Raw genomic sequence first — 27,282 nt, forward strand, 5'->3', positions numbered from 1 at the left:
CTCACCTCCCCTGAGGGACAGCTGAGCTCAGAAATTACAACTAGTCCCCCCCTCGTAGGTACAGCTCTTCTGTTGGTGCTGCTCACCTAAAAATCCTCTAACCCTGCCTAAGTAAGCTGCTAGGTAATCTAAAACTTTATATATGTGCCAGCAAATGTGAGGAAGCTGTGGTGGTACAGGGGGAGTTAGAGACATGGTGCAAAAAGCTAAGGGCAGGTGAGAAAAAAAAATAAGGCCAATTGCAAATTCAGCTAGTTATATCCTCACTGAAGGCAGCTCTGGAGGCTGTCAGAGAACACAGTTCAGCTTCAGTCATTAGGACAGCTGGAGGTTTGTGATAGCTAGGATGCTGATTAAGGGGAGCATGTTACTGCTTTGGTGAAGTTTGCACAGAAGATGACACTTTAAACACTCAGAAATGCCTATTGCTTAATGTACCCAACTTCTTAAAATTGTATCTTTTTAACTGCTTTTTACTTGTCTATTCCAGGTTGCATGTCTGGTTGGACTTGATGCATGGCATTTGCATGACACCAAGCAGCCTAGCTCTGGATGTATCACTGAGCAAACATGGCCTACCCAGCAAATACTAACGGCAGTGCTACAGGTAACTAAGTGGGAACACTTTCCCCCTTTGAATTATTAATTTAAAAAAATAATTCTAAAATCGTGAGAGCAGGAAAAGGAAGTAGTGGAAGTTTAAATACTGAAAACTAGTTTCCTGGTAGATCAGAGCCTTTCTGTTTCCCCCATCCCCCACCCCAATAATCTTTTAAATATTTAAAGCATGGAAAGTTGTTTGGGGAGGCTTAAGGGCTGGCACTCAGTTATTCAGCATGCAGTGCTCTGCTCTCAAGGGCCTACATAGGCTTACTGCAGACTCTGGGAGGCCTAGGGCTTTGCTGCAGAGTCATGTGGTTGTTATCCTGTGTCTGTAATTAACTTGTGAGATTAACCACCTCTTACGCATCAAATCTGCAGCCCTTCCTGGTCACCCTTACTGACCAGTCTGATTTTTGTTGCTTGCCTGTCAACAAAGCATAAAAGTATTTTTCAAGCAGTATCAAGAGGAGATGTTCATTTCACTTTTTTGTTATTTTTAAGAAGCTCCCAAAGTGGCTGTTTTGGTTGTGTGATACTCTGTGAAATAGATCGCTTGGCATGTTCAAAGGTTGCTGCGGACCACTGGCAGGTCAGGAGGGGGCAGAGATTGCAGAAAGACTGATAACAGCACAGCAGCAGTGTTACTCCTGTGCTTGTGTCAATATTTTCCTCTTCTGATTACTGCACAAACATAGTTTTAACCCACTAAATCTGAGGCTGCTACAGTGGGATTACATGGAAAATTTTGAGTGCATGGCAGGAACTTGTGTATGCTCTTTTGAGACCTCCTAATGTAGGTATGATGGAAAATGGATTAATCAGTCAAGGCTGGGGTGGCTTCAAGAGCTTTGAATATCTTGGGAAGGGACATGAAATATCTCCTTTATTGTCCATGTAGACAGAAATGTCATCTATTTCCCCCCCCCTAAGGCTCATGTACTTGTGTTCAAATGCTACCTGCTAGATCATGACATACACATATTGAGGTTTGGTTTATATGGTGGATTTTAGCACCAGCCTCCTTTGCAAGTATGCTTTAGTATGGAGAGAAATATTAAGTTGCTCACTGTGCTTCCTGTAGAATTATTCTAATTAGAGCGTGGGATTAAAACATTTTGTGTGCAGGAAATTTGAAATACAGAGTGTCATTATCTACAATTTATGCAAAACAAGTCTTTTTTAAAGGCTAGTGAAAGTTACATTAAGTCATTGGAATTACTATTATCTGTTGATAATTTAAATTTAACCATCTGTTGATGGTTAAATTTACCACTCTTGTTAAATCTTGAGACGGCTGAAATACGATATTTTCTATTTCCCTCCTCCACCCCCTTTTTATATAATTAGGCATATATAAGATAGAAACCATATCCTTTTGTAACCTTGTGTAATCCTTTTGAGAAGGCGGACTGCAAAACCTCTGCTGTGTGACTTAAGTGTAGCTGTTTGCTGCCTAAACCCCCCATGTAACTTGACTTTTCTTAGTAATACGCCTTTAACTGAAGTCATGCAGAACAATTTTCTCTGCTTACAAGGAAAGAAAAATTGTGCATAGAGTGTTACTGATTGGTTTACTAAATTTTTTTTTCCCTGCAGTAGAACTGTCTACTGGAAAAGTTGGCTAGTTGACCTGTAAGCCTAAAAGAAGCTAAGTGCTTGTGCTGGGGGATGTGTTAATGCAAGATGAAGTTTTAGTTTCAGGATTGTTATGCAAACAAGGCTTCTTGCAGGGTAAAGCTGTTTGTTCATAGAAAGACGCTATAATAAATTGCAATTATTTAATTCAAAACTAAATTGGACAACATTTTACAGAGACTGTCTGGACTTGTTGGCTTTGCAAACCCTTGAGGCCGGCGTTCTAACATGCAGCTATGTATGCCTGTGTCTCCAAATCCTCAGCAGTTCATAACAGACAGAATACTGGGCTGCAAATACCTGTGATTTGTTGTGCTGCTGTGCTGCCTGGGAGAGAATCCTTTTGGATGAGCAGGAACTGATTTGGGCGTTGAAGGTATTGAAGCAAGTTTTTTAATTGCATGGAGCTCCAGGAGTGAAAAGACAAACTTGAGGGGTGGTGTTTTTCTGCACCCTCTGCATCAATCGGCAACAGGAAAAAGAACTAGAAAGACTTGTTAGGGACTACTAAGCTGCGTTTACGTTACTTGAATATTTTGGCAAGTCTCACCACATGTTCAGCTTCATTCAAGTATGAAGTGACTAAGAAGCAGTGGTTTGCCTTGGTTAACTCGAGAATGTGAGTACTTGCACTATTAAATGATTATGTCTATGTGCCATTTCGGTAATTTTTTTCAGAATACAAGCCTATATGTACTACTATTGCTGCAGATAAAATCTGTAGAGGAATGCTTGAATTTGGAACTTGTTTCCAGGAAAGGATCTAGCTATTTTGCATTTGTATAGTGTTGGGGGTTTTTTTAAAGGATATTTATGGGAAGAACATTTGCTGTAAATATTTTCAGTGAGTGTGTATTCGAGATAACCTACAAAGCAAGTAAGGACTTTATCATGAAAGCACCTATCAGAAATTTCTCTGTTTCTTGCCTATCTCAGTAAAGACATGAACTTTAAAATGTGGTGAAGAATTAACAGAGACTGTGATTTATGCTTCAGTACTGTTTGTCAATAGTTTTGTTTGCTGCTGACTTAAAAGTTTTATCACTCTGTTCATGTTTTTATTGCACAGAGGTCCTGTCATGAACTGTATTTCTGTGAGCTGCAAGCTTATTCGTTCATTTTTACATATTTTAGAAGTTGGTTTGGCAACTTGGTACTGATTTTGGACTAGACTTCAAAGTTGTGCTATCTGCTCAGAAACAGCTGAAGTCTCTCTAGCACTAACAATAGATAAATTGGTGCTTGCAGAAAAATTTGCTTTATTTTATCAGTCAAGTGCTGGGTAGTCACAACTGTTTGCTGTTTAGAGTGTGCCCTGGTGGCATGTGAGCTTACTGCTCAGTCCAGTAAACTCACCAGGATTAAGGAGTGCAGTGCAAGTCCAGACTGTGCTGTGCAGCCATCTATGCTGTGAGAAGTCTGCCTCCGGAGCTAGGAAATATCCTACATCTGTGGGGAGCTACTGGGAGGCTGAAGTTGATTTGGTACATGGTACAAATTAATTTCTTTTTGCATAGTACAAGAGAAAAAATAATAATAAATGAGGCGATTGTTTCTCTAAACAGTATTAGTGTCTCCATTAACTGCTGGGTGAAACTTCCAGCAATTGTTAGCTTCTGTGCTTGCCAGGACTGATGCATAATTCATCTGTTTATTGAGGCTCTGCTAATATTTCTGTAGTGATATCTGTAGAAACATCTTTCAGTCAGCAAAAAAATGCAGAGTGCACATTGCACACCAGTGGAAAACTTACAGGACAGTTTGGAAATTGTTTTGGACGAATTTTCATTCTTTTCACTAGTAACTGATTTGCAGAAACTTTATTTTCAAAATATGTGTTCTGAAAAGCATGAGATGGAGTTAAATTCCAGTCCAATTCCATTTATTCTGATGTGGAAAACAAGGAAGCATCAAAACAAGCATAGGAGACTGATTTAAGAAGATAAAGGATTTAAAGCTGTATTTGTTACTAACCATAATAAAACCATCTGTTTTATTTGACTTCCCTAAGCACCTCATGCTCTGTATCCAGAAACCACAGAATTGTCAGTCATCTCTTTAATAGACGTAAGAAAGTGTTTCAACAGAAAAGCTTTTCCAATTTTCCTGAGTAGGATGGGCTGCAGGGGTCAGTATAGCAAGGCTGTTGCACAAACCCATTCTTTGCTTTGCTGTAAAGCAAATGCATACTGTTCTCTGTACATAGTATCTGAGATTTTCCTGATCCTTTCTCTTTCCACCCTTCTGTCTGTGCCTCCTCCTCAGTCTTGTTTACGGATTTACGTTTTCACGTCTTCCCATTCCATTTTTAACATGCTTCTACATACAGGAGCACTACATCTTACACAGATTCATTTGAACTGTTCCCCTACGTGTTTAACTCCTCTCTGTGCTTTACATCTTTCAGATTCCTGCACAATTCTTAAAGCAGTGGCATCATAGCACCTGAACATCATTTTTAGTCTTAGTCTCCTTCCACTCATAAAACAAGGAACTCTTGTTGTAATAGTCAGCCCGCAGCTGTCACATGTCTTTGCTCCCCGTTACTCTTTTCACTCCCAGCAGATCTGGGCATCCACCTCCATTCTTCAGACCGTGCCATGGCTGTGGAACCTAAGGTGGTTTGATGACAGATACCAACTGTATCTGGACTGCTGTTTCCTCTGCAGCAGCCTGGCCCCCCTCTGGTTACTCTGCAGCACCCTGTGGGCCTCTGGAAAGATTTTTCCTGTATCTGAGCAGTTTTCTTGCCTCCTAAGTGAAGTTATAACCACATACCAGTCAGTCAGAGAATGAGGTCATTACAAGAGGCTGCTGCCTGAATTAATGTTTTTTAAGATATTAACGTCACCATGACTCAAAGACCAAATGTTTCATAAATGTGTTTTCCATCTGCTGGTATATAAGTGCTTAAGCAACTGTTGAAAAGTATTATGAAAACCCCTGTTGACTTATTAACCCTTTTACTGAAGCCAATAAATAGAACACGCATTTACTTAAAGCAAATGTTTTTATCATACACATCCTCAGCATTGATTTGTAACAACTCTTACCAAACATTTGTAGACATACCTTTCTTTCAACTACTGTATTATTGAAGTTAAGAGTCTCTCCTATGATTCAGTTTTCCTGATTCATATAATCTTAGGCAATATGCACAGAGTTTTGCATGATTTCCAGCCTAATGATGTGAAGTATAGTCTAAGAAGAAATTGTTGTGCACCAGAACATTACTACTATTACTAACTTCAGCAGAATATCCACCATTTTTCATTACAGACTGTCACTCAATAAATGGGAACTTACAGACCTGAAGGAGTTGGCAATAGAAAGTGTTTGGTTGCTAGGTAGTAATCAGTCTGATGGAGCCTTTACTCCTGAGTATTGCAGATGCCTGCCCCGAGAGCCCAACTGACAGCCACTCTCCACTGCTTTCCTGCAGGGTAGATGTCACTGAGGTATCACTGCAGTGCTACTGACACCCCAAGCTCTGAGCTCGGCAGCCTCTGAGTTTGCTTAGGGTAGCAGATGCTATTTACACCTAGCCTTGGTCCCTTGCTATGCTCCCTGCTCCGAGCCCGCTTCCAGTAACCTTGAGAGTTAAAGCAGATGGGTGTGTGCCCAAGGTGTACTTTGGCAGCTCATGGGAGACTCTTGCCATCAGGAGACCCTGCTGAATTTCCATGTAGTCTTGTGCTTTCTGGATGGGCAGATGGCATGCAGGGCTGTCACTGCCATCCAGCTGCCGCCTCAACCAAGAGTGATCTTGTGAGTCACTCTGGTGGTGCCCAGTATTTAAAAACAAGCTAGGGTGGGACCCTGAAATCTGTAGGGTGAAAGGTGAGTGAGCCTCCAGTGATTTCACATAATTTCTGTCATAAGGCATATCAAAACTTTCATCGGTATGCTGTAGTACACTCAACTGATGCCAGATCTGCCTTAAGGACAGGTGGCTGGAGCTGAAGCACACGATCTCACAGCCAATGCCAACTTTTAACTTGAATTAATAATTGTTTCTGCAATTGCTAGTTGATACCTGTAATACAAGGGTGCATTTGCCATAGCAGCAGAAAGCTTGAGAATGCATTGACTTGCATTTGCCCAGCCTAGAGGCCTTCACCAGACTGCAGAAGACCAGGGACTATGCATTCTGTTTTACACAGGACTTGTTGCCTGAAGAATGCCCTACAGGTCTGATTTTGAAATGTGCTGGAAAGAGAAGGGGCAGGAGGAAGTTAAAAAGGATACAGTAATTACAGTGTCATTGAGAGCTTGAGGACATAGCGGTCTGGCCTGAATAGCCCAGTCCTTAGAAAAGGAAATTGGATGTGATGGAAACCAGATATAAGCCATATAAGATGCTGATGCTCTGCAGAAGGACAAAGTGCCACAGGAAAAGGAACAGATTTAATTGTTCTGTCTTTTGTTCAGAGATTACTGCAATTCTGTCTTGTTCTGGATTATTTTTTGCAGCTGCCCAGAAGCTTCTTACATCTCACCTGACAGAGGACTGTGTTCATTCTCTCTGATGCAAGGCTGCTCATGGAGCAATGCATGCTTTCCTTCTCTGAGCTGTTGCCATGCACTTGCCTGGGCAGCACCTGGACCTTCTAATGTGGCATGCTGCTGCTTCCTGTGGAAGCCTTCCTGTACATGCCCTCTACACCCTGGGAGGCAGCTAAGGGTGCTCATCTTGTATTTTTAAGCCAGTAGTGTTCTAGGGACTCATCAGGCATGCCTTGCTGTTAATGGTACCCTGCAGCCTTATTGAACTGGTGGAGATTAACAGTGATAAAACCTCTAAGTTCTTAGGATGGAAGTCACTGCTTTACACAGTCTGGCAGCTGGGTGAGGTGCCTCTGTGGAGGACCAGCCTTTGGGTCTGGGTAAGAGGCAAGCACCAGTAGCAGGGCAGGCACATGTCATGGGAAAAATGCAGAGAATAAATTTTTTCTAGACTTGAAAAATTATTCTCTCTGCATTGTCTTCCTTCCCCTCACTTTCCAGATATGCAACTCAGTAAATCTTCCCCAAACCTATTCTACAGTATTCCTCACTTACTTCACAGATTCTTCTGCAGAAAGTAGTTTATGAATAATGCATATGAATTTCCTCCCTGTGGGAAGTGAGGGTATTTTGTTTCCCTTAAAAAAAAGACTACGATCCCTCAGGAAAATTACTTGGACTGAAATTGCCTGATTACAGTTGGTTGTCTTTGTGTGAACACTGAGTGCCTACATTTAAATATGTTCCTTACAGAATGGTTACTACTGGAGCAAAAGTCCTTGGGAGGCTTTTTTTAATGGCCACCTCTCCCCTCCCCCCCCTTCAAGCCACTTCTAAGGATTTGGATTAGAGATGACAGAAGGGCAGCCCTTCCCATATCATATCTTCACAGCACTTTTAGGGGCTGAGGGAGCACTCGGGCTGCCCACGTGTGCATTGCTTCTGTATCTCCCATTTCCTTCCTTTCGAAACATGACTCCCCTTGATGGCAGAGTACAGATTCCTGCCAGGATGTCCCTGTGTGACCAGCTCTGAGCTTAGCAAGAGAAGCATGCTTGTGTCCATCCTTCCCATTTTCTCTGCCATTCCCTCCTCTGATTTCAACCGGAAATTGCACTTATTACATGGGTTGAAAGCAATGGTTGGCCTCTGCTGTGGGATGAGGGTTGCAGTCTCGGGGGTGAACTAGCAGATCAACCAGGTCCAAAATGGGCTCTCCCCCTCCCAGTCTCTAACTCTTTAAAACGCTTCCTGGCATATGCTCAGTCTCTTGAGAATTTTCTTCATCTGACTCTTCAGACAGATTTCGACAAAAATAAGGGCTCAGACACTTGGTGAGGTAGGTGAGTGTCATATTCTTTCATGCTTTCAGTCTATCCTTGTCCACTTTTGCAAAGTGTTCTTACCTGTAGAAGTAGGTAACGTGACCATTACCCCTTCTGACAGCCCATCCCTTTATTTTGCTCAATTTCTCCTCCCTAGTTACCTCATACTGTAATGAATGTTTTATGTAATTGCCTTCTCTTTTTTTTAATTAATATATTCCTGTATGTTTTTTCTTTATAACAATATAATGCTTTCCTTCAACATGCAGGACTTGTCTGTGATATTTTTGTATTGCCCTTTGCTATTTGCTTGAAAGCAGGAGACGGAGGGCTAGAGAGAAGGGGTGGAAACTCTTTTAATATTTGGGTTTGAAGGTTTGGTCAGATTAGGGGGAGAATCAGATTAACTGATAATTGAGAACAGATTGTACTCCCTATGTAAACCAGACATCTCTAGTCTGGAGTAGTCTCTTACTGCTGAGGGGCATGTTTGTTGATGTACTCCTAGCCCCTTCCCTACCGTCGTTTCACACAACCAACCCCTCTGCCTGGAGCACTGCCATATGGTTTGCAGAAGGTCAAATAATAGAAAGGAAACACTTGTACAATTTAGCTGCTGCTACTGAAATTTCAGGTCTAATCCTAGCAAATAGGTCAAGTTTTAACACTTCATGTACACTGCTTGGTAAATCTAAAGTGTGTAGCTTAAAAAGAAAAAGTACAGTGCAAGAAAATACAGTAAAATGCATGGCCATGACTGAAAAAGTGGACTAATATTTCTATATGATAGAAGCATAAAGACAAGATCAGGGCAGTCAGGTTTCAAGGGCTTATAAGGATCAACACATTTTTTTCACTTCAAGAAGTCCGTGGCTAACTCCTTTCTCCCCCTCCCCTCCCTCCAGCGGAACTGATTCTTAAATTTTACATATCTTTTTCCATATCTTAAGTTAAAAAGTTAAGAAAAAAGGGTGTATTCTACAATCATTCTCTTCTATTCCTGTTCTCTGGTTTTTGTTCATGGAGACAGATGGCTGTTACATAGCTTTTAGAATTGTTATGACTTGAATGTGCTCACAAGACTGTGCATCCACTGCATTGCCCTTTAGACTTTAACAACTCTCCCTTTCTATCATCAGTTACAGTTCTGTTCCCTTCCTCTCTCTCAGACAGTGTGTCTGCCATTCAGGAAGCTCACCCTTCTCTTTTTGTTCCCTGATACTCCTCTCAGCACCTATTTCCAGTGCTTGGTCTCACCTCAGGGACACACACAAGGACTTCTCCACGCCTGTAGTCTCTGAAGAGCCCTTCTCTGTCCTTGCTCTGCCTGTAATACTCAGACGCTTCCTGGCGACCCATCTGCAGCACTATGGAAAATGCACTGTTGACGATTATGGAAAATTACTTACCTATCCCCTTACAGAGAAAAGTTGTAAGGCTACAACTCCACAAGCACATGCGTGGCTCAGCCAGACCATCTCAGCCCATAGAACAAGACACCCGAAACAGCCTGCTCCACAGCAGCAGGAGAGACATCTTTTTGAGAAACTGAGTGTAGCATCTCCTGCTCCACTCCAGCTTTACTGTCCTTCTCCGATCCTGCTACAGTGTGAAGTACTGCATGCACTGCTATCAGTTGTATTAATAGGACGTGTAGTCTTGCCCATGGATCCCATTAGGCAGGTCCTGCTTATCTGACCTGATCTCCTTCTATGACAAGGGGACTTGCTTAGTGGATGGGGGAAAGGTTGTGGATGTTTCTACCTGGACTTTAGGAAAGCCTTTGACACCATTTCCCATAGCATTCTCTTGGAGAAACTGGCTGCTCTGCACTGTTCACTGGGTAAAAGCTGGTGAACGGTCTGGAGCACACATCTGATGAAGAGCAGCTGAGGGGGCTGGGGTTGTTAAATCTGGAGAAAAGGAGGATGAGGGGGGGACCTTCTCACTCTCTACAACTACCTGAAAGGAGGCTGTAGATGGGGGGGGGTAGTTTCTTCTCCCAGGTACCAAGTGACAGGATGAGAGGAAAAGGCCTCAAGTTGTGCTAGGGGAGGTTTAGATTGGATATTAGGGAAAATTTTTTCACCAAAAGGGTTGTCAAGCTTTGGAACAGGCCTCCCAGGGAATTGGTGGAATCACCATCCCTGGAGGGATTTAAAAGACATATAGACATGGTGCTTGGGGAGAGACATGTTCTAGTGGTGAACTTTGCAGTGCTGGATTAACAGTTGATGATCTCAAAAGTCTTCTCCAACCTAAACATTTCTACAATTCTATGATTATAAGAAAAAAAAATATTTCACCAGATTTGAAGGCTTGAATGGTTTACTTGCTCCCACAAGAAGACTTCTGACCATAAGCTTTGCAGCAGTCATGCTCAGAGAACAGTAGGGATCATTACTTGTCTAAGGACACACAAAATACTGACTTGTTGAATTTCCTTCTGTGGGAAGCTAAACTATACAGACACCTAACGATGATACGGGGTGCATTTTCAATGATGATATGGGGTGCATTTTTCAGTTGCATCCTCTCTCTGGTTAGATGCTAACTGGTGAGGGACCCAATTGTAGCATGCAAAGTCTATTTTATGAAGGTTTTTAATGTTATGTAGTGATTGGGTCGGATTAATCATCCATAACTGTATATCCAGGCATTGACCAGTAGATCTCCTTACAGTATGAACACATCAGCTGCAGTCTGACATTTTGAACAAATTTATTGAATACCTCCCAGCTACCCTGAGGACATACATTTGACACTGTGACTTAAAATGCATCCTGGCCCATCCCAGCTCAGGAAGTCTTCTGGGTTGCAGGTTCCTGGAAGCTGAGAGGAGAAATGTTGCTGTATGTTTGCTTTCTTCTTACACCCTTCCAGAGCCATCTGCTAGGGAGGAGAAGATGGGTAGGCCAGATCAGTTTCAGGTCCAGCCTGAATGGCTAGCAGGTTTTAAATCATTCTGTGGAAACTGGCTGCCAGATTCTGGAAGGCTGTAAAGAAAAACAAACAACAAACACACAGCAATGTGACTCCTCTCTCACAAATTAAAACTGAGAAGAACCCCATATCCAATCTTCATCAAAATGCAGCAGCTGTTTCGAAACATATACCTGACAGTGGTGGGTAAGGCCAAGCTCTGTGCCCCTCTGGACTGGATCATTGTAGTCAGGCAGCTTAGCTAATTCTTTCCAAGCAGAGCCACTGCATTGCTGAGGAAAGCATGTGTTTTAAAAAGCTGTGTTTCATCCATCGCCTTTCACAGATCCATTGTGCCTTTTGTTTTCAAAAGGGGTGTCAACTTGGTCTTTAGATAAGAATTTATCAGCTGGATGGCTGCCATACACCAAACTTTATATTCACCCTGCTTCAGACCAAGTCAGGTTTTTTGGTCACTGGGGAGCTGTGCTCTGACCTCAGTTTTGTTTCTACTGCAAACAGTAGCTGAATGAGTTTATTTGATACTGTAATGGTCTCAAAGGCCAAGAAAATAAATATGCATGTGCTCTATGCCTTTAGGTTTTACTGGTGCCAACCCAGACATGTGCCTCCATATTTGAATTGCTGGACAAGAAATGAAGTGCTGATACCCCTTATGGGTTACTACATGCGCTCGTGGCAGGTCTTTTTCAGCCAGCTGAGCTAACAGAGCTTTGAGGAGAGTCCACTCAAGGTGCAGGACTTGATGCAGTGCTCATTCAAATGTCGAGCCCTTGAAACCACAGAGTAATGATAAACACATGGAGCATGTGGAGACAGCTGCTGAAATCTGTTCCTCTCTAAACTGGATATCATGCTGTCTTTTTTTAAAAAAATGAAATCATATAATGTTTAGAGAATTTTTTTATTTCTTCTGAGCAGAATCCTAACTCTTGAGAAGAATGTTCTGGCATACCTTTGTCTCCTCATATTCTATTCCAGATGTCATGTTTGTTTTCACAACAGAAAATTAGATGGGTCTTTTCATGTTCTACCCTGCCTGGTGTGATGAACCTGCTGATGGAGCTAGAGATGCCCACCAGTAACACCCAGTGCTGCTGTACTTTGCTTGTCCCCACCTGGCTGGTTGAAAGATGGGGCTTGAAGGCCAGTGAGCACAAAGTGGTGGCTGCAGGCTCCACACAGTGTTTCAAGGACTGAATTTTTGCTTTTTTCCTGAACTGAAAGCATGGGTTGGGTTTCAGCTGCCCTAGAGTTTTTCTGTCTTCTAGGGGAAACTTCAAACATGGTTAGAAGCTGTTCCCAAAAAAATTTTTATGGAGAGCTGCTTTTTTTAGTGGATGGTGTGATTAGAGCAGAGACCAAATCAAAATCACTTAAAATTCAGTACCTTTGTGGTCCGTACATGCAATAAGTTGGCTACATCAACAGACCTTCTTCGGATTTTTTTGGAAGCTCATGTTTTATACCGTACACATCAATGACTTGTAATTCAAGGAAATAAATTTAAAATTATCTAGAGGGCAGGACCTACTTTATAGTCCAAAAGCTGATGCCTGGAAGTATTATATATTACTTTGCTTCGTATTAAATACCACTGAAACCATTACACATATTCAGGAAACACTTTTATTGGAAGTCTGTGCCATTTTTGCTGAAGGCGCTATGGAGGACTTGGAGTTCTCTCCTGTTATTTCAGCAGAAGATCCTGCTTCTGCTTGAAGCACAGCTCTTCTAATCTGCAGTGATCTTGCAAATTGTTTTGACAATTCACGTCTCTTTTTTTGTTTCTTTTTTAACTGTTCTTGGGAATCTGCATGGAAGGCATCATAATAAAGTTCTTTTCCTTCAGTCCTGTGAAGTCTTAGGACCTTTATCCTTGTTAAATTAGTCTGTCCCCCTGTCTGTTTACTTTTAGAGTCCTTGTTTGGCTGTCCTACAGCAACTGTTACTGTATGCAGAAGTGAAGAGAGATGGAGCTGAGGGCTTTGGGGATCTTTTTATGATGCTGAGAAGTGACTCTTTTTGCATCTGAAATCCCAATTATCCTTACTTCTAACACCTATACTTGGTGTTATGTGGAAACAAGAAAATTGAATATGAAAAAATCAGATATGTTTGTCCATTGTTTTGGAAAGTGCTTGTACTAGCACCAAGTACATCTTGTGCATTTTCGCTGTTTCGGGCAAAAAAGAAAACATATACTGAAAGTTTTTTATTTTTGTCCCTCAAATTATAAGCTGCATTTGAGAACCATAAATAAAACAGACAGAATTGCAAGCAGTGGTAGTTACAACAGAGGTAATTGTTCTCCCCAAATTATATCAATGAACCTTTCTGTGCTCTCAGTCCACATGTGGGAGTGAGAAATAAGAGGTGGGGGTGAAGGGCTTGGGGAGGAAGGGAGAACGGGTGGAAGAGAAGTGACCTGAACTTATAATTGCCTTTTGGGAATTAAATCTGTCTTCTTCAGAGAGAAAAAAACCAACCAAACTAACTCTTTTTAGTGTGTAATTTGGTATGTTTCCTTTTACCCTGCTGCCCATTTCATGTATTTTAACCCTTGGGGAGCCAGAGGCATTGCACAGCATGTGAAGTGCTGTGAAGGAAATCACTGGCGCTGCGCTGGGCTGGCTGCCAGGCTGGGACTGTCTCAGGAAATTCCAAATGAGTATAAATAAATGCGCTGTAGCAACCACTGGGCTCCCTGCCTGCTGATGTGTCAGGAATACTCACTCCCTTTAAGGCAAAGGAAAGTGTGCTTCAGACTTAATTTCCTGAAAAACTAAACGTGGCAACGTCGAGGGGTTCGCTTCTCGGTGGATCGGTGAGTGAGACCCTCGAACAGGGTTGGGGGAGTGGCTGGCTCTGCTAGTGCTGCAGGATGGGGAGCACCCTGGGACAGCACAGCTGAAACCAGCCAGCCCTTGATGTTCTTATAGGATATTGAGTTGAGATGGGTAGAGATTTTTTTCCGTATTTAAACAGTGCCAGTTTAGCTGGGTTGTCCCACGAGTGCTACCATCTGAAGGGAGTTTGCAGTTGGGGTTTCACACACCTCTGGTAGCCTCTTTGTTTTTGTCCTTACATACAGAGGAGTTTGTTTCCTTCAACAATCACAGGTTTTCTAGTGGAAGATTGGTGTTGTGAAAACTCCAGTGAAGGGAGCAGAATGCTGCACCTATTTGCTACAACACAATGGTTCAAAAGCAGAAAGGTAGCTGTTATCCTCAGAGTTACTAATTTTGAATATTTTTCCACAGACTTTCAATTATAAGCCACTGGTTTTAGCTATTTAGAATGTACATAAAGAAAAAATTCTAATAATGACGTTTTCCATATTTTCTCTGCTGATTGCTTTTTAAACTTTTTTGAGAAAATCAGTTTGTTCATCCAAACTATTTTAAATGCAGAAAAAAGCTTTCAGGGTTTTTTTGCAAATGCAAATAGCTTATGCTTTTGAAGTTTGGAAAGCAGCACATGTCTTATCTCATAGAAGGAATCAGTACTAGATTAATATAAAAAAGAGTAGGAGGGAACAATTCCTGGTATTTGAAATATCATGCTGATTATGCAGCATAAACCATATTCCTTATGGAGGCAAACATGTGACAAAATAATGTCTTTCCAGGACTTATACATACAAATATTTGTTGAACCATTCTTGCAGAAGAAAATTCTCCCATTTTTTCCATTCTGTGCACAGTTGTAAGACCAAACTGAAACTGTAAATCAGTTTTAATATTCCATGGCAGGTTTATATCCCAAGAGTCCAGGTTCTTTCCCGATGGTTACTCCTGTTACAATAGCCCTACGTACCTGTTCTCCACTTCTCACCTCTTCACAGATTTACAGGCACATAAGAGTAATGACATTATAAATCTAAATATTTTGGTTTTGTGATTCAGTTGTTCTTGGCTAGAAAGCAAATACAACCTTCTTTGCTTGTGCTTCAGCATGTAACACTGATGCACCTTTGTGTCAAAAGACATTTTCAGGCAAACACCCAGCCTGCATCCATGACTCCTTTGTCCCCCACAGGGAGATTATTTGGATGAGTGAGGACGGAAGAGAAAAAATTGGGGATTTGCTCCTCTTTTGCTTTGCCAGACTTCTATCTGAGTTTTGTGAAGCCCATGTGCATGCAAGCCCTGGACTTTGTAACTGTTTTTTCCTATGTCACTTGTATTGTGACAATGAAGTGGTGTAAAACAACAAGGGATAATGTACTGTTGGAAGAGCGAGGCAGGTATGCCACATTTTCAAGGGCTGGCAAGGGAGGGAGGGGAGCTTTGGGGTTTCTCCTGTGACACAGAGGATAGCAAGGTTGTCCTTTACTAACACTGGGAGTCAGCCTTGTGTTCATCAGCACCACTGGCTGGCACGGTTAGCCCAGATCTGTTGGGATGTATTTAGAGAAAGGAGGACTATGGTGGTCTGAAGCTCAGATCTAATGAGATGCCTTTTTATAAAGGAGGGCCATGGTGGTCTGAAACTGAACTGCTCTCCTACTGTATTCTGTAGATCACTTTGCATCTCTTTCTCTCAGGCTGCAAGGAACTTGAGATTGGTATCTACCGTTCGCCATAACTTACATTATTTTGCCAGGCCTGAGTTAGTCTGATTTAGAAAGTGTCTTTAAATTGAATGCACTTCCTTTGTCACAAATGTGAAAAAGCATGCACACAGTAGTAAGTGAATGAAATAAATACAGGGAATGACGAAGGACACTTCTCAAGCAGACAAATACTGCAAGATGAAAAAAAGTGCACATGGAATCAGGTGCTTGGAAAGAATAAATTCATACTGGTTTGAACTTGCCATGTTGGCATCTAGTTTCTCAGCATTAGTAAAGAGGATGGAGATGGAAGTAAAGGATGACTATTGACACCTCACTGCTCCTCCCAGTGATAAGTGAAAGAGCAGGAAGGATGACTTTACTACAAGGAAATGTACATCTTTCAGGGAAGAGCATTTTCTGTGTCTCAGCCTGTCACCATTTCAGTGGTTTGCTTTCAGTGTAAGGTAAGCTCTTTCTTCCTCGGGTACATTTCTTGATATGGGACATTACTTAAAGTGGCATTGTCGGAGAATGATTTGGGAAGTGCAACAGTGAAATGCAACTGAAAAGCTGCTTCTGACTTGCTTGATGGTGGACCTGCTGGTCATGCTCAAAGCCACAGGACACTCACAGGCTGATTTGTGACAACAATTTGCCCAAGTTGCCACTATTTTTAGAGTCGTTTCTACCAGAGGTGTCAGTGCTGTTGGTAACAGCAGCAGCCCCTCCATGGTTTCTGCTCTGCTCTTCCTTGCTGCCTGTGGGGCACTTAACACAGTACGCTAATGACTATATCCCTTCCCACCCATGCCTTGCTTCCTGCCACCCGTAGTTTGATTTCCCTTGCTACCTGTGAGTCAGAAGCTGGGATGGAGGCAAAACAGACTAGCCTCTTAGTTTTCAGTTTCTGTGGTTAACAGCCTTGAGCTGGTGCGCACACAAGACATCCCAGCACAGAACTGCCAGATCTAGAGCTGTTCCCAGAATGTGAGAGCAGTTGAAAAGGAGATTTATTATTGGCCCCAAATAAGGGAGTAGTCAAGAATATAAAGCAGATTTTGTGAACTTTGATAAGGGGGCATATTGCAGTCATTCTCAAGACAATTGTGCTTTTTATTTTCCCCCAGAAACATATTTCTCATAAAAAAAGATTAATTCTTTATTCAAGGTTAATTAATTTGCACAATTTTCTTATAGTATGTATTTTCTATTTTAAATGAACTTCTGTTTGAGCTGTACCTTTTCAGTTCAGACATCCTAGAAGTAAAAGTTTTAGACATCAAAAAGAGGGTTAAGAGGTGTATTTTTTTGAAAGGTAGTTTTTGCTTTCAGCTCACAGAAATAATTTTTAGTTGTGGTTATATGACATTCAGATATAAATTCTGTAGGTAATTCTTTTTGTACCATGTGAAATAAAACATTTAATGGTGTGACAAAAAAAGGCAATGTGACCTTGAAAGACCCTCTCCTAACATCAAAAAGGCTATTCATTACATATATGCGCCTTTGAGCAGCTGGCTGGTGAGCATTCTGAGCATTTTCTATGTGATACCAGAATGTTCTGGTTGTCACAGCATGTAGCAAAGGGTGAAAAATAAGAAAAGCCAGAGTCTCCTCTGGAAGGTTAAGAAATAGTTCTGTGGTTGAGAAATTGACCCCTGAGGAGGAGGTGAGAGTGGGACATCCAGATTAGTGCATCCATCTGACCACTAGTACCAAGGTGAGAGCTAGGCTCGTTGTTTCTGCTGTAATGCTAAACTCAGGGAACCACAGGCCAGCCAGTCTCACTTTCAAGCCCAGCAAGATCATGGAGCAGACATTCCTGGAAATTATGTACATGGAAAATGAGGAGGCGATTGCTGACAGTCATTCAATATGGCTTCACTAAGGGCAAACCAATTTGCCTGACAAATCTGGGGGCCTTCTACTTTGGGGTTACAGTGGGTGGTGGGATGAGGGAAGACTGACTGACATCGCCTACCTGGACTTGTGCAAAGTATTTGACACTGTCCTGCAGAAAACCGTGGTCTCTAAACTGAAGAGACATGGATTTGATGGATAGAATTGACTGGAAGGTTGGAGTCAAAGAGTTGCGGTCAACAGCTCGATGTCTAAGTGAAGATCAGTGACAACTGGCATTCCTTGGGGGTCAGTATTGGGACTGGTGCTTTTTAATGTCTTTATTAATGACATGGTCAGTGGGACCATCCTCAGCAGGTTGCTGATGACACCAAGCTGTGTGGGCAGGAGGGCAGGAATGCCATCCAGAGGGACCTGGACAGGCTGGAGAGATGGGCCTGTGCGAACCTCATGAAGTTCAGCAAGACCAAATATAAGGTCCTGGGTCAGGGCAATCCCAAGCACAAATACAGGCTGGGCAGAGAATGGATTGAGGGAAGCTTGGGGGAGAAGGACTTGGGGATGTTGTTTGGCAAGAAGCTCAAAATGACCCAGCAATGTGTGTTTGCAGCCCAGAAAGCCAACCACATCCTGGGCTGCATTGATAGAAGTGTGATCAGCAGGTCAAGCGAGGTGATTCTTCCCCTTTTCTCCACTCTTGTGAGACACCACCCTGGAGTCCTGTGTCCAAGTCTGGAACCCTCAGCATAAGAAGGATGTGGACCTGCTGGAGTGAGCAGAGGATCCTGAAGATGATCAGAGGACTGGAGTATCTCTCCTGTGAAGACAAGCTGAGAGAGTTGGCTTGTTGAGCCTGGCCTGAAAAAGTGAAGGCTTCAGGGGGACCTTCTAACAGCCTTCCAGTACCTAGAGGGGGCCTGTAAGAGAGCTCGAGAGACACTTTTTACAAGGGCATGTAGTGATGCTTTTAATGTCATTTGCATTGTGGCTGTGATTGTTTTGAGCTTTTCTCCTCATGCTGTAATCATCCTACTTCTAGAAAGAGCATGGTATTAAGACACCATATTTATTCTTTAAATTCCTCCTTTTACCAGTGTTGCATGGTAAATGTGCCATCTTAGCCCAGTGCCCTAGTGTTTGCATTTCACAGAGCAAGCAAAACACAGCAGCCACATGAACAATCTCTCTTCAACTTTGATGCTATTTATGTTCATTTACTTAAGGTACTGTCCTTAATTCACATCTCTAAGGCTTACTGCTGCATATATCTGAGCTGGAGCATCTACATCATGAAATAACCCCCTATTTATTATACAGTGATGTAACTTCAGCCCTTCTCTGTTGTTATTATCAGGGAAGTTTCTGTTCCCCATTTTGTGATTACAACTCCCACCCTAAGCACTATTTAGATGTTAGATTTAAAAGTCAGCTCCCCAGTTGGGGTATTGACACATAAATTTTTGAAAGTAATCTAAAAACAATATATAAATTTTTTCCCAGTTTTCTGCTACTCATTTTTCTTTTCAGCTACTCATTTTTTAAATTTACAGAGAACATTTTACACTGGAGATTTATTTCTTCAGTAAAATGTGCAGTAAATGGAATTCCTCTGTAATAGGAGAATTCTCTGCACCTGTAACTGCAGGTTTGGTAGCAGGGCCTGTCATCCCTCTCTGGCTGGGGAGTTCTGATTTGGATTGTAGTACCTCATACACCACAGCCAGCGCATCAGGAATCAAATCCCATGTGCTCCAGGCATAGCTGTAGCTGGCAATAGCAAAACAGATTATCTTTCTTACCAAGTGGTATTTATTGGTTGTTTTTCCATAGCAGAACAAGAGAGGGAGGTGTTACCAGCCACATCCAGAGTATAGTGTAGTGTTCTGGGCAATTGTGCCATTGCTTGTACAAGCAGAGCAAGGTCTTCCAGGCATCACAGCCTGGTCCTGCAGGAGGCCAGCACCCAGCATCAGGGTATGATCATGGGCAGCTTGATGGCTTGCCTGCTGTGCTACAGTGGCTTTCCTCCTTTTGGAAGATGAGCACACACTGCCTGCAGTGTGTGCTCCACACTTGTGGTGTGCTTCACAGTGCCACTCTGTGCTTTAACTGCAAGGGGGAAAACAAAACACACTCAATGCTCCTACTATGTCTGGCAAAGTACAGAAATTGCTTGCCATTTCTGTAAGTTTTCCTCTCTCTGTTCTTGGAATAAAATAAAACCAAATCTGTTAGGTTGATTGTTTGGGTTTTGGACTTTATTAACCCCTCAACCCCCTTGGAAAACAATGGAGAGCTAGGCTGAATTGTTGGGGAGCTAGAAGCATCTTCTATATATTGTTATAGAGACCAGAAAGCTGGTCAATTGAATGTGGAAGTCTAAAGTCTACTTTCCAAGAGGTTTTGCTGTTGTTGTTTTGTTTAACTTACATTCAAACATCCCAAAACTTGAAAAGGAGAATGAAAGAAAAGTGGTCAATTGTTCTATCCTGCTTTTTCTTTTTAAAAAAGTGCTTGGCCTCATGAGTTTTGGATGTTTCAAAAGGTGAGGCTGATGCTCATTTATATATGCAGAAGAACAGAAAAAGAAAAGAACAAAAGTAGTATTGGAGATGGGAGGAGGAGAAATCCCATCAATTTATTCTCTAGTAAGGAATCAAAAAGTCAGAAGTGTTTTTTTTTTTTAAATCTCTTCTTTTCCTGCCCCAGATAACCTTTCAAACTGAAGTTAAGCATATAAAAATACTGATCTGACTCCATTTATGCAAACTATTGCCTTTGTATTTTTCCTTTGCAGCATTCCTTATGAATTGTCTTAGACCATAACTCTGGAAGGAGACTCTGTTATTCATAACAGTATTTCAATGGAAAAGACTTCTTTAATAACAGTCAGATCCAAGATAAAAATGCCTTAGAGCAGATACCACAATCAGATGGGGAGAGAAGGCTTTAGATGTGATGTCTCTATTTTTCAAGGCACTCTTGGACTTTAAGCTTTGGAAATATATCTTCATTTGCTTCTCTTTGCTCTTTTTGGACCTTCCAAGGCAGCTCTACAATAAAGTTTTTCTGGCCTCCAGAACCAAAACTCAATGTGCGGCCACATTTTCCCTTCTTTCATCTTCCTCAAAAGTCTCGAAGCACGTCAACTAAATATTCTATTTTTTTTCCAGTTCTCCTGGTCTGAAAGCAGACATGATTAGTGTGGACTCAGGTAGGGCTGACTCAATATTTTAATGTACTGATGTTCTTGTGTAGTGCATTGGATAGGATATAATTTAATAGAAGTTGGTAAGACTGGAATGTTTGGACAGAGCCAGTCCCAGCAGTGCAGAAGGTGAGAATTGAAGAGAGCATTTTTTAAATGCTGCTTGTGTCCTGCCCATGGTTATCCTGTAGCAGGGAGAGGGAAATGAAGTCTTTGCATACTTCTGGAGAAACACATTAATAATGACAGTACCACAATGAAGTCTCTGTGCTTCACAGAGTGTTTTACTTTACACATACTGGCTTAAAAACATGATGTATTTGTGTCCATTGCATTTGAACTTGATGACCTTAAACGTCTTTTCCAACTCAAATTATTCCATGAAAGCTAGAGTGTCTGCAGCATTTTCACAGACAAAAGTGTATGTGTTTGTGCATCTGCACATGTGATTAATATTTGCCTGATCTACTACAGAGGCTAGGGAATAGGTTTTTTTTAATTTTAGCAATGTCCATGATCAGCTGGCCAAGGATGAGACAAGGCGCAAAACAAAAGTGTTTGTACTGCCTGGTATTTTCTGCAATATTTCTCTGTGTGTTGGGATAGAAATCTTTTGCTTACTTGAGGTCTCTGGGCATGAAGGGAAATGGACACAGCTACCTCTGAAGTTAGTCTGGGGTACCTGCTGGTGTAGCACTTGGTACTCACCCATCAAATCTAGGGAGTAAGCGCACCCATGGTTCATCCAGAACCTAAGGGCTGAGAAGAAGGACAGCTGCACTCTTACCAGGTGCTTATTTATTTCATTTTTATTAGATTTTTTTCTTTTTGGAACCAGCAAAACCATTTTTATTGCTTCAAAACAGCCATCCATTTTGCTTTGTTTCACGTTTAACAGGCACACCCATTTTGGCCTTTCTCTGAGACAGCAAAATGCACAAAGGCTTGGCACAGCTCCTGCACACTGCCATCAGTGTTGTGTTGGTGGTAGTGGATTGCATGCCTGATCCTCGTTTGTCTTCATGTATCAAGAAACAACTCAAGAGATCAGCTCATAATACTGGGATTGTGATGGTGGAATGCTCACTGTGTTGTTTTAAGGAGAAGCAGTAGGCAGTCAGCTCCATGCACCTTCTTGTGCTTGTGCTACAGCAGATACTGTGTCCTGGCAGTGCTGCCAGCTTAAGCTGAGAACCAAAGAGATTTCATTGTCAAGACATTGAACTGCCTGCATGTGTTGTGGAGAGGTTTAGTGAGGGTTTCAATGTCACTGTAGTTATTTTTTTATTATTTATTTTTTATATATTTCTGTTAAGCAATCTTAATACCATTCCCTGAAGAAAAAAAATACATCTGAGATCCAGTTTGGCTCTCATGACTGAAGATGAGATTTGCATGTCTTTTTAGAGATTTCATGAATATTTTTCCAAAGATGCATTAATTCTTAAGCTCTGTGATTTTCAAAGAGTCTGTTCTTCCCTCCCTCATTCAACACTTATGCATTGTGCCTGAGGACAGTTTAGAGCAGCTGCCTGACTTCAATGGTGTAGTGATGGGAGAACTGGAGATGTTGCTGGATAGGAAGACAAGGACCAAGACAAACAAAGGAAAGGAATAAGGGAAATGGGACAACAGGTAGAACTGATGTAGCTTGAATTTACATGGGCTAGGTGAAGTGACTAAAACCAAGTCTGGGATGAGGGGTGAGAGATAACCAGATTTTGGTGTGGATTGGTAGAGCAAGCAAATGGATGTAAGTAGAGAAAATGGTCAAGAAATCCTAAGCATGGGAAGAAGGCAGAAAGAGCCCAGATGAGGGACAGTGAGAAAGTGGGGACAAACCCAGGGTGCAGGAGGGACCAACCTAGGGTATGGAGCTGTGGAGTGCAGAAAGAAGAGTTGCTTGGCTTTGGGGAATGGAGCCAGGATGAGAGTCTGGAAACAGTGCACTGAATGTGGGGCGGAAGAGGAGTACTTCAGAGAAGTTCTCTCCTTGTCAGTGTGAGTCCTGGAGGCTTTTTCTCTGCCTGACAGTGAGACAGTTCTGCTGGAAGGAGCCGAGCAGTGTGTCCTTATGTGTTTGAAGTGTCTCTGTATGCATGTATTTTTGCTTCCAGTCTGGTATTTAGATGGCTATTTTGGGTGTATCTGTAAGTAAACACCACAGCATACTGAGACTCCAGTCTTTCAGCCGAATCATGTGGTCTGGGGGGGGGGGGGGGTTGTTTGTGTCTGTCGAACCGTCTGTCTTCACGCAGAACCGAGGTACTAAGGTGCTCCGGTCGGCGCCACCGTTGTGGCTGTCACACGTGCATGTCTGTGTCTGTGCCTCCATCCTATTCTTTTCCCGAACCGATGAAGGTAGATTCTTCCTGAGCAGAGTCCTCCTCCCATCGGCTTCTCGGGATGTCGTGTGGTAGCCCGAAGTATGACGGATCGCCATGAAAGCAGTTATACTGTCTGTAGGCAAAGCTTTTCTTAAGTATGCCAGGGAAACTGGAAAAACAGGAGTTCCCGCCCCCCCCCCGTAAACCTTTTTAGTACAACATTAAGTCACTTCCTGTAGTTGCAGTAAGTCGAGAGTTTCTTTTTTTTTTCTATTTTTTTATTTTGTTCTCTCTCCCCCCCCTCCGCCTTCCCCGAGGCTTATATTCCTTTAAGAAGACACGGCTTCCAAGCCTCGCCTTTCAAAAACGAAACGCAGAGCTGAGTCCGCGTCCACCACGGTACCATCGCGGTGCTCCCCGCGGAGGGCGGAGGGCGGCGCGGGGGCGGGAGCGCGGGGGCGGACGGCGCTTCCTTATGGGGAGAAGCAGGAGCGAGCTGGAGGGAGGCACGTCTCCGCCGTGTGACACATGAATCTGGGACAGCCATACGTGGCTGGAAAATTTGCAGTGTGGGGGCAGAGGCATGTGGCTAAGTCAGGTAACCGGAAAGCTGGCTTTTATTATTTCTCCAGCGAATAACTTGCAACAGTTGTTTTTGTCTTTTTATTTCTTTTTTTTTTTTTTTCGTATTTTTCTCCTGCCAAGTGGGCCTGGAGGAACAGGTTGTATAGCAGCGCTGCATAAAAATATGCAGCCTGAGAAAACCCAGTGGATCTGTTGAAGTTTTATTTAGATTGCTTCACAGAAAGGTGAGTCCTGCATCTGGAGGGCAGGTGGGCGCTCCTCTTGTGCGAGGCTACAGCCTTCCTCAACAGTGGGACTTGGGACCCTGCTGAAAGGGGGTCCCACCACCTGTTGTGGTGATGGGGGCTTCATGCAGTTTAAAATGAAAGAGGCAGAGGCGCTGGTGGAAGTAATACGACCTGAGGTGAGAGCAAACTGGTGTTTCTGCTCTTGCGGTAGCACTTCCCACAGCCATAAAGCAGCTGCAGAGCTGTGTAAAGTCTACTGGCATCAGTTGCATAAGGAGCAGGGTCAGAGTTCCCTTCGCCTGCTCTAATGCACCCTCTAGAGAACTTTGTCTCCGGATGATTCGTGTACATTGTGATCCTATGGTCTTTGCTTAATAACATAGTGTGTGTGACAGCTGGGTTTGAGACGGGAAGGGTGGAAGGATTTGGGCAAGGACAGCTTTGAGCTACTAGCTGTGCTCCTTCATTAACAGGCACTGTCTATGTGTATGCATGTGTACACATTTATGTGGGTATGCACTTCTCAGCATTTGAAAACCTACTGATTAACGTCTAAAAAGTTAATCAGGATTTAGTGTTGAGGGTCAGTCAGCGGAAAGTTGGTCTGCTCGATGAGCTGCAGCAGCAATTTCTGCCTCTGGCGTTCTGTGAGGACCCATCTTTATATGCTTGTGTGTTAGCATGTAGTTTACTGAATGCTGATTTTGTTTCTTCTTTTCCAGAAAAAGAGGAAGTTATTATAAATGGAGAGGATGAAAAAGAACGGAAAGACCCGTATTTTGTGGAAACACCTTACGGCTACCAGCTAGACTTAGATTTTCTAAAGTATGTGGATGATATACAAAAGGGGAATACCATTAAGAAACTAAATATCCGAAAGAGGAGGAAAGCTGTACCAGCTTCTGTGGGCACCAAGAACTCTAGTGGCCAGTGCAGTGGCTGGACCTCTGCAGAGTCTCTCTCTTCATCGAACAGTGATGAGAACAAGCAGTCTTCTTTGGCAGCGAGGAGTCAAGTAACCTTGTCTGTCCCTGCAAGACCCTTGGTTTCCTTTGAAGTATCTCCTACCTACTTAACTGTCCCTGAGAATAAACAGCTTCCACCTCCCTCCCCCCAGCCTCCTCGGCACAACCTCCTTGTAACCAAAACTCTCATGGAAACACGGAGGCGACTGGAGCAGGAGAGGATGATGCAGGTCACACCTGGAGATGTCCGCAGGCCGCGGCTTTCCAGCTTTGGAGGCATGGGCTCCACAAGCTCCCTCCCCTCTTTTGTGGGATCCAGTGGGTACAGTCACATGTCTCAGCAGCTGCAGAATGGTTATCAGGGTAATGGTGACTACAGTGCCTGTTTCAGCTCCTCCTTGGGCAGTTCTATTCGTCACAGCCCCATGAGCTCAGGAATATCCACGCCAGTCACCAATGTGAGCCCGGTACATCTGCAGCACATCAGGGAGCAAATGGCAGTTGCCCTCAAGCGTCTCAAGGAGCTTGAGGAGCAAGTCAAGACTATTCCTGTGCTACAGGTCAAAATTTCAGTGTTGCAGGAGGAGAAGAGGCACATGATGGCTGAACTCAAAAACCACAGGAAAGCCACTCAAAATGACACATACGGTTTCAGAAAACGGTCCTACAGTGCTGGAAATGCAGAGCAGTGGGAACACATGTCTCAGGTGAGAAGAGGTGGAGAACTATATATAGATTGTGAGGAAGATATGGAGAGTGTGGAGCAGAGCTCTCAGAGGATAGAGGAGTTCAGGCAGCTGACTGCTGAGATGCAAGCCCTGGAGAAAAAAATCCAGGATAGCAACTATGAAAGTCCAGCAAACCTTCAGGTGAACCGAGAAAGTCTGACAAAAGAAGCCCGATCTGTTGCTGTGGGTGCTGATGAGAACATGAATGATGTGGTTATATACAACAGATCTGCAAGGCAACACAAGGAAGTTTCTGTGGGGACAGAGAAAGAAATGAGGGAATGTGGGGTTGGGGTGACAGAGGCCATGCTCGGATTGTCTACAGAGGTTGAGAAAGAGATAGAACTTCAGCAGCAGACCATCGAAGCCCTTAAGGAGAAGATTTATAGACTAGAGGTTCAGTTAAAGGAAACAACCCATGACAGGGAAATGACCAAATTAAAACAGGAGTTGCAAGCAGCTGGTTCTAGAAAAAAGGTGGATAAAGCCATGATGGCTCAGCCCTATGTCATCAGTAGGATGGTGGAGGCTGTCATACAAACGAGAGACCAAATGGTAGGAGATCATGTGGATGTTGCTGATTCGTCAGTGGGAGACCACCTGCAGATGAGCAGCATTGGCTCCTCCTGCATACCTGCTATGCGGAGCACGGCTGTGGGCCCTGAGCTGCTGATGAGCCAGTGGCTGGTGAGGGAGAGGGCAGAGGTGCAAGATCAGGGTACAGGAAGGTCTGTGGAGCTGCATGATAAGGCAGTGGGCACAGAGACAAGCATCTGTGAGACAGGCGTCAACACAGAGAAGGCAGCAGATGTGCCAAGCCCCTGCCAGAGGGCACAGGCGGTTGGAGCAGTGAGATCTGTGGGCTGCGGGGACTGCTTGGTGGATGTGGTGGTTTGCATGCCCAAGGAGTGCGTGTCCCGTGAAATGTCCACAGAAGCTGTGCCCAGGGCAGAGGCGATGGTGATGGCCGTGCCTTCCATGGCTAGCCAGCAAACCAACACTGCTTTGGAGATGGTGAGCCAGTGGACCAGCACGGAGGCGGCCTGCCTGGCTGACTGTGGGACTAACACCGCTCTGAGCAGCTGTGATAAACAGACTAGCACGGACAGCGTGGAGATGCGGAGTGTGGCAGTGGGGGATGGCCGGGTGAAGGATATACATGCATCTGCTAAAATGCGTTCAGTTGGAGTGGGCACTGTGCTTTCCAGCCACCCTGGCTTTGACAAGCCCTCTGCAATAAAAACCAAAGACTGTGGCATTGGACAGATAAGTGTTCATGAGAACTACCTGGTTGGTCTGAAAATGAGGAGCATTGCCTGCGGACCCCCTCCATTGCCAGTTGTGCCAACTAGCACCAGGAGCATCGGTGTTGGTGTAGAGTCTGCGTACGAGCCGGTCAGTGGTCAGTTGGAAAGCCCTCTGCCTCCGCCTGAGCTGAGGACAGGCTTGGACCACTACATTGAACGTGTGCAGAAGCTGCTGCAGGAACAGCAGATGCTGCTTGCTGAAAATTACAGTGAATTAGCAGAAGCCTTTGGGGAGCCCCACTCCCAGATTGGATCTCTCAATTCACAGCTCATCAGCACCCTCACCTCCATCAACTCTGTCATGAAATACACCAGCACAGAGGAGCTGCGGAGCCTGGACCTTCAGAAGCAGTGCATGGAGAGAAGCACCGCGTCAGGTAAGCCCAGCTTCTGGGCACACCTTTGGTCTGCTCCTTCCTGGAGCTGCAGATCAGTTGCTTCCTAGGCTCTCTTAGTCTGAAAGCCACTGTGTGATCCTCCCTAAGGAAGCACAGAGCCTAAC

General features: G+C 43.5%; 1 protein-coding gene across 9 annotated transcripts in view; it reads left to right on the plus strand.

Annotated features, from left to right (window-relative positions):
- The window catches only part of KANK1 (KN motif and ankyrin repeat domains 1), a 130,939-nt gene that overhangs the window by 79,704 nt on the left and 23,953 nt on the right, over positions 1-27,282 (plus strand). For 4 of the 9 annotated variants that reach the window (XM_064642193.1, XM_064642190.1, XM_064642192.1 and 1 more), the window contains exons 3-4: positions 491-607; positions 24,503-27,157. In XM_064642193.1, coding sequence (XP_064498263.1) covers positions 571-607; positions 24,503-27,157 — 2,692 coding nt within the window. In that variant the 5' untranslated portion in view covers positions 491-570. Of the gene's footprint in view, positions 1-490; positions 608-22,882; positions 23,003-23,435; positions 23,567-24,502; positions 27,158-27,282 lie in introns of those variants that run through there. The other 5 variants (XM_064642186.1, XM_064642187.1, XM_064642188.1 and 2 more) reach the window with 3 other exon arrangements.

This window comes from Pseudopipra pipra, chromosome Z (assembly GCF_036250125.1).
Source record: "Pseudopipra pipra isolate bDixPip1 chromosome Z, bDixPip1.hap1, whole genome shotgun sequence".
Classification (NCBI taxonomy): Eukaryota; Metazoa; Chordata; class Aves; order Passeriformes; family Pipridae; genus Pseudopipra; species Pseudopipra pipra.